We start from the raw sequence: 15,470 nt of genomic DNA, 5'->3' as shown, positions 1-15,470 counted from the left end.
GGCCACTATCAGGGGGCCCTCTTGGCTCTGCTGATTGGCTTGCCGAGAGAATCAATGACGAGGGCGATGATACGGTACGTTCCGACTCAATCTATCTTGATAGCATCTGGTATATAAATACACTAAGACTATACAACGCTGCTATGGCTGTCTGGCTTAGCTTGTTCTTTATTATTATTTCCTACTATCTCCATCGCATACCTCCCTGCCCTCCCATCTCCCATCAAGCAGGTTGAGCCGCTCGTCCGTCCTTCCACTCATCGTGCTCCTCCCCCCCGCCAATCTTGTATATACCTGTCGGCGTGGCGAGATTTCGACTAGGCTGGCCTAGCTCTAGCTTCTGAGTGCATTGCCTACTCCCTCCAACATCGCTCATTCCTACTATCTCACAGACATGGAAACAACTCGTCTGCAACGATGGCTGAAGAAACTCGAGGTGTCCGCGGAGCCGGGACTGTCCAACACTCAATTGATGCTGATGAACCATGATTTACAACCAGGTACGTTGGTCGATCTGTGGACGGGTCGCTGTTTGCGGCGTGATCCTCTCTCAGGCTCTGGCGCACGGACTGACCGTGATGGATTCGGATTCTTGCAGTTGAACATGAACGTCGGCAATGGGGATGGTACAACTTCGTCGCCTTTTGGATAGCAGATTCTCTCAACATCGTGAGTACTACTGCGGGCATCTTAGCCGATCATGGCCTACCGCCCTTCCCGGCTGACCAAACCCGCTTGTTCGACTAGAATACCTGGATGATTTCCTCCTCGATGATTGTGGATGGCCTGTCATGGTGGCAGTCGTGGATATGTGTCTGGGTTGGGTACTTCATTGCCGCCTGTTTTGTGTGCTTGACGGGTCGCATTGGTGCCGTCTACCACATCTCCTTCCCTGTCGCCTGTCGCTCGAGTTTCGGTATCTGGGGGTCTTTCTGGCCCGTATTCAATCGAGCTGCCATGGCTGTCGTGTGGTACGGTGTCCAAGGCTACATTGGAGGTAAGGAAAGCCCTGGCGCCGTTGCTACGCGAGCCCAGCCGCAATGGCTTGATCGGAGTATATCTGACATGTAACAGGCGAGTGTGTGACCCTGATGATTCGATCCATATGGCCCAGCTACAACAACCTGCCCAACGGGATCCCTGCCAGTGCCGGCGTCGATACGAAGAACTTTCTGAGTTTCTTCCTGTTCTGGCTGCTATCGCTGCCCGCGCTCTGGTTCCCCGTGCACAAGATCCGCCATCTCTTCACCGTCAAGGCCATCTATTCGCCCATCGCTGCCATTGCATTCTTCGCCTGGGCCATCTCCCGCGCCAACGGAATCGGCCCCATTGTCCACCAGCCCGCCTCGGTTCACGGCAGCGTGCTGGCCTGGGCCGTGGTGAAATCGATCATGAGCTGCCTGAGCAACTTCGCCACTTTGATTGTGAATGATCCGGATTTCTCTCGGTTCTCGCGGACACCGAAGGATGCGCTGTGGTCTCAATTGCTTACCATCCCGATCGGATTCGGAATTACCTCATTCATCGGAATCATCGTTTCCTCGTCGTCGGCCGTCATCTTCGGTGGTGACTTTGTCTGGAACCCCTTGGACCTGCTGGGCAAGTTCTTGGACGGGGCAAGCTCCGCTGAGCGCTTCGGGGTCTTCATCATCTCGACGGGCTTTGCTCTGGCGCAACTGGGGACCAACATTTCCGCCAATTCGGTCTCTGCGGGTACCGATATGACGGCTCTGCTGCCCCGATACATCAACATCCGCCGAGGAAGCTATGTCTGCGCCGCGATCGGCTTGGCGATGTGTCCAGTATGATGATCCCTGTCATTATAACTTGTGCAGGGACTTTGACTAACCGAGCCTAGTGGAAACTCCAATCGTCGTCAAACCAGTTCACCACCTACCTGTCCGCCTACTCAGTCTTCCTATCCTCCATCGCGGGCCCCATCGTGTGCGACTACTACATCGTTCGCAAGGGCTATCTCCAAGTGAAGGATCTGTACAACGCGAGCCGCAGTTCCCCGTACCATTACATCTGTGGCTTTTCCTGGCACGCATACGCCTCGTACATTGCGGGCATTCTGGTCAACATCGTGGGCTTTGCCGGCGCTGTGGGCCGGGAAGTGCCGGTTGGCGCCCAATACATATACAACATCAACTACTTTTCCGGGTTCGTCGTGTCGGCCGTGATGTACTATGCGCTGACCCGCTTCTTCCCCATCCCTGGCACCAGCGACACGTGGCATGAGGTCAAGGTGGAAGGTGCGCTGTCGATCGCAGACGGCGAGGAGGTTGACGGCGAAGAGGAGAACACTGCGGGCAAACCGATAGACTTTGCGTCGACTGTTGACCAGAAGCATCCAAAGTCGCGGGCATCCTCGCTTGTATGATGATTGATGATGAGACACGATTTGTTTTCTTATGATGACAGTGCACTAATTTGCTGCCTGATGATGAGCATAACCATTTTTGTAATTTGACACATACCCACACAGAACCATACAATTATCACTCGGTGCGTTTGCCGGGATAGTTTTGCATGCACTTCCATCCTTGATTTCCTAAACTCGTATCTGGTGAGATACTTGTCCCTTGTAGCGATCAGATTTACTCCGAGTCCGCGGGTGGAGGCTGCCTCAGGACAGGCCGCTTCGACGGGCACGGGGAGGGAAACACACCAAAGTATAGTTACTCCGCAGGTTCATACGCTTCTTCCTTTGTCTCGTTTCTGCGACCTACCCTCCTAAGTTAGAGTCGTCGCTGAGTAAGAATACCATGCAGTTGCGCAATGACTGTCAGGTACTAGGTATATGGTACAAAGTCGGTGAGTGATCCGATCGCAGCCTTCAAACAGGCAGAGCATGTCAGGAAAAAGCAACCCCACAACCATTTCGTGACCACTCTCCCAAGAGTTTCTTTCCGGACTGTTGTTGGTCGAGCATCTTATCCAGTCGCTACTACCTCTTTTCGTCCTCGTCTGCCCTGGCTGGCTGGCTCACGATATCGTGGGAATTTACCTGACCTGATACACTACGCTACGTGACGATGACTTCTGCCATCCGGCTCGTCATCCAGTTCCTGCTGGCCGATCTGCTCGCCCACGTGCTTTATAGTTACTATTTCCACCCTCTGGCGCGGTATCCGGGACCCTTTCTGGCTCATTTCACGAATGTCTGGTATGTCTACATTCTCTCTTGGTTGCAATCTGTAGAGATGGGCTGGGGTGGGCTGTGTTTGGCTGTGTTTAGCTGTGGGGGGCAACCAAGCGGAGAACCTACTCTGTGTGCATCTTATGTGTGTCTATGTGCATGCTAACCCCAAATCCAAAAACCCCCCAGGAAATTCGCCAGCTTCCTCCACGGCCAGCACCATCTCACCGAAGAGAAACTGCACCAGCGCTACGGCCCGATCGTCCGGGTCGCCCCGAACTGGCTCTCGTTCTCGCAGCTCCCCGCCTTCGAGGCCATCTACGGCTTCCACAAAGCGATCGAGAAGGACGACTTCTACACGTTCGGGGAGGGGCGCCGCCGCCGCCCCCAGCGCGACGTCAGCGTCTTCGCCGCGCAGACGAACCTCGTCCACCGCCAGAAGCGCCGGAGGATGCTGGGGCCGGCGCTGACGCGCGCCCAGATCCAGCGCTACGAGCCGGTGATCGCGAGGCATGTCGCTGTGTTGGTTGGGCGGTTGGCGGAGGAGGTGGCACGGCTGGAGCAGGAACAGGAACAGCAACAGCAACAGATTGGGCTTTTGGGAGAACTGAACGTGAACGTGGCCCCGCTCGTCCATCGCTTCGCCCTCGACGTGATGCTGGACATCCTCTTTGGGCCGGCGGTGGGTCCGCACCCTTACACGGACAACGATGTCGCGGGAAACCTCGGCGCGAGCATTCGCTACGTGAGCAAGATGGTCTGGAGTTACTCGCTCTGGCCGCTGTTCGGGTGGCTGATGAATACCCGTCCGGCGGTGGCGTGTCTGCGCCGGCCGAGGTACAATGCCGATGGCGCGATGGTCGGTTTGAACGGGCTTATGCATCGTGGTGCGGCGGCGATTTTAATGGGTCCGGAGGTTTTTGCGGGGAAAGGGGATTCGCAGCCCGGGATTGTGAAGAGCTGGCTGCTGGGTGAGTTGGGTTCGTCGGCGGATGGTGTTGCAGTCTCCAACCGACAACGGATGACGCCGGCTGAGGCCATGTCGGAGGCCTCTAATTTGGTGTTTGCTGGTCCTGGCAGCATGGCGGCCGCGTTGACGGCCATTCTCTACCAGTTGGGCCTTCCGGAGGGTCACATCTGGCAGAAGAAGCTGCGCGCTGGCGTCGAGGGCGAGGCGCTTGAGGGCTCAACCTCGACGGATGCTTCTTCGCCCTCGCTGTCGCTGTCGCCGTCGCCATCGCTCGAACTGCAAGCCGTCATCAAAGAGACCCTGCGCTTCCGCGCACCCTTTCCGACGGCGTTCCCGCGAGTGATAAGGTCGGGTGCTGAGATGGCAATCCCGGGCCTGTCCCATCCCCTGCCCGCTGGCACGACGGTCTCGGCCAGCACGTATGTTTTGGGTCGGTCGCGGGAGATCTGGGGCGATGATGCCGACCAATGGGTGCCGCAGCGCTGGTTGGGTTCGGGGAGCGACGACAACGACGACTCGGAAGAATCCCGTCGGCAGCTGGACCGCAGGTTCGTCGCGTTCAGCAGAGGGCCCCGGGGCTGCAGTGGACGCGATCTGGCGTCGCTTGTTCTTGCCAAGGCTGTGAGGGCGATCGTGCATCGGTGGAGCTTCTCTGCTGCTGCGGCTGAACTGCGGGGCTCGAGCTTTCTGCAAATGCAGTATGACCAGTGCCTGCTCCAATTCGCACGGCGGTCATCGTCCGATTGATCATCATGACGACGGTGGTGACTCAAAGAATCAGTTGAAGCACTTCGGGAACCCTTTTGGGATGCCGAAGAAGAAGGCTGAGTCGGAAGCCTGGAGCTGAGGGACAAAATGTGGTGTGGATGCCATGTGATGATTCCGCTTTGGGATCCCGCCGCGGAGCTCGTCCCCACTCGTTTACGAGTATATAATGGAGCTCCTTTGGAGCTCTTACTTTTGTCGATCGCTGGATTAAACCCACTCGACAACTTTTCGAATTTTTCCCTTCTCCTTTCTTTCTATCTCACTACGTATCTGGATTATGCTATTGAAGTTGAAGTCTTTTGTTTCCCACGAATCCGCACAAGGGGCTACAACGATGCTGTCCGGCGGCGCTCTGCCCCAGACTCTGGGTTCGATCACCGCGACCAAAATCAACGAACTCTCAAAGCAACGCAATTTGTTCGAGCAACGAAGGAAAGAGATTGCAAAAGCCGCTGAACACGCCACCGATCTCCGCACCAAAACCCGAATTCTGTTGGAAGGGGTGACCAGACTCAAGGGCTATCCGAACATCGCCATCGACCGTCACGATCTGGACGCAGACCACTCCGCAGGCGGAGACACTTTCGTGAAAGACCTGTCCGAGGGCGCGGAGTACGCCAACATCCGACGCTTCCTCCTCCAGAGCCAGTATGACCCGTCCGTCTCGGAGCGCGGCCTCAAGGGCTGGATCGCCAAGCTGGAAAAGGAGCTTCAGTTTCTGCAGCTCCGTCACGAGCATGCCTCCTTCTACAGTGATCTGGTGACGGAATGGCTGTGCGACCTCAACGGGGGGGATTCCGCCGCTCCGAGTGCAGCCGGCGCCGGCGCCGGCGCCGACGAGAACAGTGCGAGCTTCGAGAAGGTCGGGCGCGCAGAGATGCACGAACAGCGCGCCAAGTGGGAGTCCCTGGTCTTTACCGAGGCGGACATCGACGCAGCGGCGATCCGCACGTACCTGGACGGCATCTTCGAGACGTCGACGCAAACCCAGCAGGCGTTGAAGGGGCTCCGCGACAAGATCCGGTCCTTCGGCACCGAGTTCGCGTCCAAGAAGACCTGGTTCAAAGCGAAGGATCTCGCTTGGATCTCCAAGTCCCTGCTGAGCTCGGACCTGCTCACCAAGGAGAAGACGGCTGTTCTGAAAGAGTTCATGCGCAACCCCGCCGTCGCACAGGAAGTCGCCGACGTGCTCAACATGCGCCTCGGCGCCTTGGACACCTGGGCCTGGTCCGGGGAGGGGATCCCCGTCGAGATGCGCCGGCAGCTGAACGGCAAGTACCGCGTGTTTATGGATGAGGATCTGCTGGACAGCCTCATGTTCCAGTACCTCGGCGTGCGGTGGGCGGTGGCCCTGCGATCGGCCCTCGAGGAATTCCTGGGATCTCCGGCCTGGAAGTCGCTGCGCGACGAGGTCTCGGAGGAGGAAGTCGTGCGGCGGTCGCGATTCAGGAGGGAGTCGGTGAGCCGGAGCTCCGGGGTCCAGTCGGTCCATGCCTTGCGGAAGAACACGTTCAAGGAGGAGTACTTCATGACCTCGTTGCCCAGCTCGGTGAACGATACGTCCGACCCCTACGCCGAGGAGGAAGCAGACGACGATGACAATGAGGAAGAGAAGAAGAAAAAGAACGGCATGGAGATCAAGCATTCGCTGCTCCATCTCCTCATCACCGAGTCCCTGGTCTACACCTCCCTGCATGGAGAGTTCACGGCCATCCGGTCGGACTTTGAATATTTCGGACCCTCGCTCGCCCACACCACCATCTCCACGGTGCTGGAATACTTTGGAGTGCCGCAGACCTGGCTGCACTTCTTCGACACCTTTCTCAAGGCCCCCATCTCTTTTGTCCAGGACGGCCCCACGGCCTCCGTGTCGGTCCGCCGACGCGGGGTGCCCATGAGCCATGCGCTGTCAGATTTCTTCGGCGAAGCGGTGCTGTTCTGCATGGATTTTGCCGTGAACCAGAGCACGGAGGGCGGCTACCTTTACCGACTCCACGATGACTTCTGGTTCTGGGGTCACGAAGACACCTGCGTCCAGGCGTGGCAGACGATGACCACCTTCGCCGAGGTGATGGGTCTCCGGTTCAACGAGGAGAAGACCGGAACGACCAAGTTCGTTGCCAAGGACACGGTGCCACGGCCTCTTGGACAACCATCAGCCCCCAAGGCGAAGACCAGCGCGTCGCCCAGCGCTCTGCTGCCCCAAGGGGACATCCGCTGGGGCTTCCTCAAGCTCGACCCACAGGAAGGGCGCTTCATCATCGACCAGGCGCAGGTGGACAGCCACATCGACGAGCTCCGGCGGCAGCTTTCGTCCTGCAAGAGCATCTTCGCCTGGGTCCAGGCCTGGAACAGCTACTTCGGGCGCTTCTTCGCCAACAACTTCGCCACGCCAGCCATGTGCTTCGGCCGCCGCCACATCGACATGGCCATCGCGACCCTCAACCGCATCGAGCGGACCCTGTTCCCCGACAACGCCAGCGGCGTCACCGACTACCTGCGCCAGGAGATCGCCCACCGGTTCAAACTCACGAAAGACCTCCCCGAGGGCTTCTTCTACTTCCCCGTCGAGCTGGGTGGTATCGAGCTGCTGAACCCCTACATCCCCTTCCTCGCCATGCGCGAGAACATCAAGCAGAGCCCCGCCGCGCGGCTGCGCACGGCCTTCCTCGAGGACGAGGCCGAGTACCTGGAGGTCAAGGAGCGCTTCGTGAACGACGGGCCCGCCCTGGCGGGTGGTTCCAGCTGGAGCAACTACGGCGGAGCAGATTCATCCGAGGTTCCCTCGTCCTCCTCCGCCCTCGCGCTGGCAGAGTACACGCGGTATCCCGAGACATACAGCCGGCCGCTGCTGCGGGCGTACGAGGACCTGATCCGCGTGCCGGAGGAGGAGAGCGTGGACCAAACGGCGCACTTCCAGCGCCATCAGATGGTGTTGGACGAAGGGATCGAGGAGGTGGCGAGCAAGCGCAAGATCATTTCGGGCGAGTGGTGGGCCATGTCGGCGTATTGGCGGTGGGTGGCGGAGCTGTACCACGAGGATATGACCGACCGCTATGGGAACCTGGCTGCCGTCAGCCGCGAGTATATGCCTTTGGGGGTGATTAAGACGCTGAAGGAGGGGAAGTTCCGGTGGCAGAGCTAGCTTTTCTTTTTAAGGAGGGAAAAAAGTCTAGTGCTAATTATCTTCATCGATAGCTTGGTCTAACGCAGAAAATCATGATCTCTTTTTAAATAATGGGGGGATTCAATCCTTGTAGCCCGCCTCGAAATCATCTAGAAGTGTATGTAGCCGCTCTTTCTCTGCCGCACCCCCAAAGATCACGCCGTACGACCGCCGACAAAGCCTCAACACCTCCGCCCGACCCAGACGGAAATGCTCCGCCGCGAGCCGATACTCGTTCGACACCGGACTACAGAAGAACCCGACATCATCCGTCTACGCAGCGTCATCAGCACCACCGCACCGTTACCAACAACATCCCCCCTTCCGAAAAAGACGAAGGGTCAAAAGGATAGGTACTCACACACAACACCACCACACATTGACCGGTACCGTCGGCCCACCACTCCCCAAAATGATGCTCCGCGAACCCGCCCGCCACCATGCCCGCGTGCACATTACACGACAGACACAGCTCCAGCGCACATTTTTGTTGTTGGATTGCCTTTTTGATCGGGGCCGACACATGGATCACGTGGCCCAGGCGATCCGGTCCGAAGTCGAGCAAGGTCCGTAACTCCGCCTCCTGCTTCTGGGGGTGGTGTGGGTTTGGAGCCACCTCGGCGAAATGCACCGTCACGCCTAGCCCCGCGGCTTTGGCTGCCGCGATGGCGGGCGCGTAGAGCGCGACGTCGCCTTTCGTGGGGTTGCCGCAGATGTCGAGGCCGATTACTGTCCCCCCCCCGGTTGGGGTTCGGAGATGGGGATACGTGCTAGGCCTAGTGCTGGGGGCTTTGGATTGGTACTTGATGGCTAGCTGGACGATCTCCATCGCCTCGTGGGCGGTCATGGTGCCCCGGTCGATTGCGAGGATGAGGTTCGTTGTCATCGCTGCTTGCTTCGTAGTCGTTCCGCTTGGGATCGATGATGCATTTTCTGGTGGCGGCTGCTCCTGCTGCTGCTGCTGCTGCTGCTGCAGACTAAACTCGGCGATTGTGTCTAGCACTGTAGTCAGGTACTCCTCCCGCGTGAACGACTGCGCCGGCGAGGCGCGCGGGATCGTCCGCAGTTCCAGGTAGACGACGCCGTCGGCGGCGAAGTCGGCCAGGGTGGACCGCGTGGCGGCCCGGATGTCGGAGAGGGTAGTCAGGAGGTGGTAGATTGTGTTGGAGAAGGTGGTGAAGAACCTTGGCGGTAAACGTCACTGTTAGTGTGGATTCTCCTGGAGTTTTTGAGACTCGGAGGGTATGTTTGTAGTGGCTTGATGAAGTGGATGTGCACAGTTCCATGCGGGCTTTGATACTGGGTCGATGGGCGTGCTGTTCCAGAGAATATAGGGGAGACGCACGTCTGCAGAGAATAGTCCACTTTGCCGGGGGGCATCACTACCAGAGGATCTTCCAGGGTGAAGGTCTCTGGGGATTGGGCTTTCTTCTCGGCCCAGATCTCGTGGAGGCATTGTCGGCTTATGCTGCCGCTTAGGTGGGCGTGGAGCTGTAGGTTTGTAGGTTAGTGGATCTTCTTCTAGTTTGTTTGGAGGGGGTGGGAGGTTGTGGGATTGTGAGGTGTGGGGGTTGGTGGTGGGGAGAAGAGAAGGGGAGAGAGGGTAGTTGAGGTTCCTTTGCACCAGAAAGGATTGCTTGACTTGCCTCGATCTTCGGAAGAGCTCGAGTGAACTCGTCATCTACTGGCTTGGAAAGGTCCATTAAAGATAACCCCTGATAGCTCAATTGCTCAAGATAGTCAATGGGCTGAGTTGTTGACGGGCTGATGGTGCGGGGCTGGAGCGTGCGGAGGCGGGGAGCAAAACAAACTGTACACCAAAATTCTATCGGACTGGCGGGGAGAGCAGGTGACTTCAACGACTGCGATATTCTACAACTTTGAAGTCATTATCTCGAGAACCATCAAAAACAGCTCTGATCGTGCTTCACCCGTATCAATGACTTTACGTTCAATCCATGAATCATACGCAGTACGGTTGCTGACTGCAATAAGTACTGAGCACTTACAAAGGCCTCCTTCGGTTTCAGATCTCCGACATAGGAGCCCTATCCAAAGGTATACTCACTTGAAACTTCAAGACACAGCGGGTGGACAAGTGGCGCAAGAGACGCGCAATTCCCGGCCCAATCGAAACGTGAAACCAATCGCTGGCATGAGATGGCCCAACTAGCGCGTATCATTGGCGCCCTCATGAAAGCGGTTCAATGCGCATCTAACAGCATGGTATGCGGCGATTCGGTGCAGGTAATGAACCTCCCGATGGCTTGAGACTCAATAGGACATAAGCTACTTCTGTCTATGAGCCGTCTCGCTTAGGGGTCTCCAAGGGGGGCGGCGGTGTTGTCCCGACCCCATCAGTCTAGTCAAATGACCAAAACCAGAGAAAGTAAGCAGTTCGACTGGACTCTCTTCCAGAAACCTACCTGCGGCATTAATGCCCTCTGTCGGTGGGTATTCCTTGAATTCATACCCCCTTGAGCCAGGGTCCATGGCATCACCCACGCCCACACGTGTTGATCACTGAATGGTCTATAGCTGGAAACCTGGCTTGCTGGACGCATAGGGCTTCGATGCCCTTGCGCAGACGTAGTGCGTCATATTATTGGCCAACCTGTGTCGGCATAGCTCTCCAGAACGTGTCCCGCTCGAGTTAGTTTTGATGATTATATGAGGGATGAAAACGCAATGCGCCCCAGAGCCTGGTTTCATATAGATGTGCGTCCCTTTTGCTTCCGGAGTGGCTTGTCATGCTGGCAGGGATTGAAGACTAGATGAGAATATCGGCAGATCGGACCCAAGAATACACAGGCGTAAGAAAAGAGACACAGAAGGAACTGAAGACCACCCTGAGGGCTCGGAGCTAGTGGCATGGCCGGCATCACCCGGCTGAAACTGGCAGAGTAAAAGTGTCTTCGGTAGCCCGGATATACCGAGCCCCTCGATCTGGCTAAGCCCCATGTCGAATCCGGAGCAGCGGATGGGATGGCAAAGAACGCTATGGTAGAGAAAGTTTCGGAGCAGGCGAATGCATGCAAGAATCTAGAGCCACAGCCAACCGGATGATGCCTGTACGAAAGTGCAAGTAAGCATGACACGTGTCGAGAACTAGCTCTTCACCACGAAGGAATTGAGGGCCAGGAGCACTAGGGGAAGGCCAAAACGGTTAGCATTTCCCGTGTGCTGTGCAGTAGCACAGCGCGAACAAGGGCCGAATCTGATAAAGGACCGACCAGGATGGCAGCGCGCGCCGTCTGACTCGACGTTGCTTGTGGAGTTGCAGCAAGGCATCACTGGGCTTGGGAACCGTCCCACGTAGGGCTTTCCACACGTTCACGGGCTTTTCGCTAAATACGCCTCCCCAGACCACACGGTAATTACTGTAGTCGAAATGGGAAATCGACGGAACGGTCATGCTTCGTACGCTACCGCAGACCCACCGTCAACTCCCACACTAATGAACTGTTCACAGCTTCCAGTGTCGTAGGTCTTGTTCTCGAAGGATTCGAGAAACAAGATGACCGGCCCTATCGTCCCTCGGAGGTTTCCACCTGGAACGCCCTACGTTATTTTTAGCCATTGATCATATTCGGGTCAGAAAGCAGTCAGTGGACTCAGTATACACCTAAGATTAAGAGTGAGATGTGGAAACGGGTGGGATTTGATCGGTGGCTCGGGTAGACCAAGTCATACCCGAAATGAAGGGCCCTTAGGCCCTGATGGCTCTCGTTTCAGACGCCTAGCGTATTCCGTTTGAGAAGGGCGGTTGCCCATACACTAGGAGGGGACAACGTCATTCGTGTCCGGATCGGCGACCTTCATGATGAATGCGATAGAGTATCCATTCCATAATGTTTCCTATTGCTATTCAGCATGAATTCGCCCGTCCAGAGAATAGCCTTGAGATGTTAAGAGAGATGTCGCACAACTGCAACTACGGACCAGGAATAATTCAAGGAAAGAAGAGATGACGAGAATCTCGCCAAGGTTGACATCCTCGATTGCCTTATGATTGCATTATCGGAATTCGGCAAGCATAAAGGGGGTTGGCGCTACTCAAGAGCTAAGACTTCATTGGCCGATGACAGCAGCACAACTGGGCCTTGAGAATGTCGTTCTGGCATAAAGTAGTCGACGTTCCGTCATGATGTCTCCGAAAGGAGGCTTGCGTGTCGCAGTCCAGATCAGAATACATTATTGTTGTGGACAGCACAACAATGAGTTGCCACCGCCTTCAGCCAGCCCTGTGCTGTCTGGGGTATGTGGTAGTATTCAGGACAAGGCCAGGGTAGTCACCCTCAAGCAAAACTAAATAACCGAGAAACCAGTCAGCATTTGTTCATTGATGGAAGAAAACCGATTTAGAAAAGAGCTGCGCCAAGTCGCAATGTCTCAGAACCAGTGTCTCCTTGACTTGTGTCAGGCCGTAGGGCAACCCGATGGTGTCACGGTCCCTATTCGCGATCGATCAGGCGTGGAGTTGTACGTAGTATCCACCCGAGAATTCGTGGTAGCGAGTCTGTCTACCTGCTCGTCTCGTCCAAACGAGGTCCGACCCCAGCAAGGGTAGTCAGCATGGATGGGCCCTCTTTCCCTCGAGACAGGGGAGGCCGAGGAAGATGGCGAAGCCCCCGCGTCATTTCATGGCGACCGCAGAAATCTCTCGTAACTGACATGCGCCGAGGGGAGAAAGGGGGTGAGGATGTTTGCTTGCTTGCATGGCGCGAGGGAGACCGATTCGACTTCCCCAGCAAGCCACAATACATTCGTCGGCCGGCGCATCAAAGCTCGATGACGGCCTTGTTGGAATCAAGACTAGGGAAGGTATTCGCCGAATGATAGTACCCCGCAGCATAACCTAGCATGCTCCGTGCGGTTAGGTTATGATATGGGCGAGGATGGAAGAAGGTTGAAGCATCGAAGACGCATCGAAGAATCCCGGGCTGAACGAGGCCCAAGCTGAATTGCCGGCTTCTTCCTTTTGCCTTTTGCCTTTGCCTTTTGCCTTTGCCTAAGGCACGCGCACAATTCTGCGGTAGTGCATGCGTGCTTATCTCTCTGTCGCTCGATGGATGATTGAGTGCTCAAAGGACACGCACGCACTGGCACGGTACACGGTTCTTTTACTTTTACACGTAGAAGCGTTCATTGACTTTCACCCCACTAATGATACAACTCCATACTATTCATATAAGGCGACGATAGTTCAAGCCGATCATGCCTGCATGTCCTGTATGTCTGAGTAGCAATGGAGGGGTTTCTGACTACACAGTATGGAAGAGCAAATAAGGTACGGCAAATGCTCCTATCGCCAAAGTCAAACCGAGATTGACAAGAACAAAAACGCGGTGTAACTTAACGAATAGACAGACAGGATGGTAAATTTTCACAACCCGTGCTCGTGGTAACTTCTGTACAGTACAGTACGCGATTACCAGGATGACGAAAGAAAAGGCCCCCAGTCCAGGAGGCGCAACATTCCATCCAGTTGGGATGACGCTCGGCGAGGCTTGAACTGGACAAAGGAAATCTCGGTCATTCCGAGCCAGCACTTATCTTTTCCTCCTCTATCAGCATACCTACTCATGTCATTATATTAGGGAGGGCACTTGATAGAAGGTCTGACGATTAGTTAAGTGTCGCTCAGTTACTACGTATGTGGGCAATACCATGTTGATCCACCTGCCTTCTTTCTGTCACAGAATCTCGCATACGTCATCACTACCTTCAACAACTCGGCTCTGTCACAAAGAAGAATCAAAAAATAAGAGCCAACGAGGGAAACAAAGAGGTCAAGCGATATTGGAGACAAATTGCAAGACGAGATTGAGATCCACTGGTAGCCTTCTCCGTGGGACTGTAGGGTTATACGGCCGTTGACAGCAGCTGGTATCTCGGGAAACATACAGTACCAGTAAAAATCGCTACATGCTGTTTCATACCATTCGATGTATTTCATACATCTGCGGTACGCTAATTTCCAGAGACAAGCTTCCATTCTGTGACAGCATCAAGTAAGTATGCTGGTTGAGTCTTCGAGAGTCTTACCTGGGTTCTTGCCTGTTTGTTGAGTAGACATACTTTCCTCATGGTCAGCCTCGAGAGGGCATCGTCGTATCAAGTGCGGTGCCAGATTATGCACCATAACATGACTGCATGATGTCATGTCCATTGTGATGGTGCACCGACCATTCGTTCTCGTTGAGGTGTAGATGTTCGCAGTCAAACTACGGGAGTTAGATGTAGCAAGCAGAAGCAAGCAAGTTGAATCCTCGTCCCAATGCACCGCGGAGTGAGTATGCTTCAGTAGGCCCAAGCCCTAGCTCAACCTGGGATGAGAGGAGTAATAGCTAGTAGTCTTATGCATGGATGCTCTCATGCGGAGGAATGGGATTGAGCCCATGTCGGTAATCGTTGGGGACCGCTGGAGAAAGACCTCAACCGCCATTGAAACACTACTCCGTATGTAGGCATAGAAACAGAGTTCTTCATAGAGAAGAACATAGCGTAACCGTCCGTGGATAGGATAACCAACTCGATAACGGGGCGCTTTTAGGTAATCATAGGTCATCATCGAGCTGGTTCAATAATGAGTTGAGGTCATCAATGAAAGTGCGAGAGTTGTGCTTTGTCAGTTATACCGGTACGCATGTATACTTTTCCATAGTACGAGGATGATCGTAGCATGGGGGTGCTCGGGTGCAAGATCACGGCTGAAAGGAGGCCGCCATCGAAGACTTCCAATGGAACTTTTGGAAGCCTGTCAAGAGTGGGTCACCGCCGTTTGGGGGCCGAAACCCCACGATTAGATTAAAGAAGCAGAGCCCCTCCTCCCCCATCAAGTACGTAGTGAGGGAGCGAGTGATTGCTTGCCTGAAATGTGCATGTCGCCCAGTTCAAACCGTAGCGATTTAACCTGTGCAGTGGATACTAAGTCAACTCGCGAAAAGCATTGTCTTCATCCAATCAAAACCGCATGATCTCAACACGTGCGGCCAGTTTTAGTAGGATATCATGCTCTAGAGATACTAATCATGCACAACGTAGCCATCCTTGGTCCTTTTGGATGATCACTAGCTTGGCTGATACAAACCCAGTGTAACGGGTGTCTTTTCCTCGAACGACAGGTCTCCCGACAAGAAAGAAAAGCGAGCCATATGGTCACGGGTTGGAAGATACCAAACCTTGTCTACCTACCGACTTCGTGGCACGCCAGAGCGCAGTCAAATGCTGCCCGTATGCCAGCCCGCCTGCAGCCCCTCCTCTTCTGCTCCTTGCTTGGGAGAACTAGCACAACAAAACGAGCCAATTCGTGTTCTTGACTGCCAGGTTTTAGTTTCGACCGGAGCAATGGCCTGATCCCTAGACGCGGCTCGGTAGGTCAAGATAAAATCCAGGGAAACGGGAGCGGTCAGACATCACTG

General features: G+C 55.3%; 4 protein-coding genes across 4 annotated transcripts; 3 read left to right on the top strand and 1 right to left on the bottom strand.

The window, feature by feature from the left end:
- Nucleotides 1–222: 222 nt before the first annotated feature.
- Nucleotides 223–2,480, top strand: ASPACDRAFT_74336 (nucleobase cation symporter-1 family protein). Its single transcript, XM_020204185.1, has 5 exons — nt 223–500; nt 599–669; nt 748–997; nt 1,075–1,802; nt 1,859–2,480. Exons 1-5 carry the CDS (start codon nt 395–397, stop codon nt 2,381–2,383), a joined length of 1,680 nt encoding a protein of 559 aa, XP_020061107.1. The 5' UTR covers nt 223–394; the 3' UTR covers nt 2,384–2,480.
- Nucleotides 2,481–3,038: 558 nt separating this feature from the next.
- ASPACDRAFT_1851729 (putative cytochrome P450 pisatin demethylase) lies at nt 3,039–4,918 on the top strand (the record flags this gene model as incomplete). The annotated part of the gene is made up of 2 exons (XM_020197211.1): nt 3,039–3,169; nt 3,332–4,918. 2 exons carry the CDS (start codon nt 3,039–3,041, stop codon nt 4,857–4,859), a joined length of 1,659 nt encoding a protein of 552 aa, XP_020061106.1. The 3' UTR covers nt 4,860–4,918.
- A 296-nt stretch (nt 4,919–5,214) lies between these two features.
- On the top strand, nt 5,215–8,025 carry ASPACDRAFT_21103 (uncharacterized protein; the record flags this gene model as incomplete). Its single annotated transcript, XM_020198998.1, has 1 exon — nt 5,215–8,025. One exon carries the CDS (start codon nt 5,215–5,217, stop codon nt 8,023–8,025), a length of 2,811 nt encoding a protein of 936 aa, XP_020061105.1.
- Nucleotides 7,905–10,132, bottom strand: ASPACDRAFT_109613 (putative adenosine deaminase). Its single transcript, XM_020195408.1, has 5 exons — nt 10,115–10,132; nt 9,693–10,027; nt 9,392–9,537; nt 8,408–9,230; nt 7,905–8,319 (listed from the first exon to the last, which is right to left on the bottom strand). Exons 2-5 carry the CDS (start codon nt 9,747–9,749, stop codon nt 8,128–8,130), a joined length of 1,218 nt encoding a protein of 405 aa, XP_020061104.1. The 5' UTR covers nt 9,750–10,027; nt 10,115–10,132; the 3' UTR covers nt 7,905–8,127.
- Between the last annotated feature and the right edge of the window lie 5,338 nt (nt 10,133–15,470).

The sequence above is a fragment of the Aspergillus aculeatus genome (genome assembly GCF_001890905.1).
Source record: "Aspergillus aculeatus ATCC 16872 unplaced genomic scaffold ASPACscaffold_1, whole genome shotgun sequence".
Lineage (NCBI taxonomy): Eukaryota > Fungi > Ascomycota > Eurotiomycetes > Eurotiales > Aspergillaceae > Aspergillus > Aspergillus aculeatus.
The sequence above is the reverse complement of the archived record's forward strand: the minus strand, read 5'-3'. Positions and strand labels throughout refer to the sequence as shown.

Bases quoted from the DNA above. Each gene is read 5' to 3' on its own strand.
- ASPACDRAFT_74336 (XM_020204185.1), top strand. From the start codon at position 395: ATGGAAACAACTCGTCTGCAACGATGGCTGAAGAAACTCGAGGTGTCC. The intron at 670-747 runs GTGAGTACTACT...TTGTTCGACTAG, and splicing joins TAGCAGATTCTCTCAACATC to AATACCTGGATGATTTCCTC. The intron at 1,803-1,858 runs GTATGATGATCC...AACCGAGCCTAG, and splicing joins TCGGCTTGGCGATGTGTCCA to TGGAAACTCCAATCGTCGTC.
- ASPACDRAFT_109613 (XM_020195408.1), bottom strand. From the start codon at position 9,749: ATGGACCTTTCCAAGCCAGTAGATGACGAGTTCACTCGAGCTCTTCCG. The intron at 9,231-9,391 runs GTGCGTCTCCCC...TTTACCGCCAAG, and splicing joins GTGGACTATTCTCTGCAGAC to GTTCTTCACCACCTTCTCCA. The intron at 8,320-8,407 runs GTGAGTACCTAT...GACGCTGCGTAG, and splicing joins AATGTGTGGTGGTGTTGTGT to ACGGATGATGTCGGGTTCTT.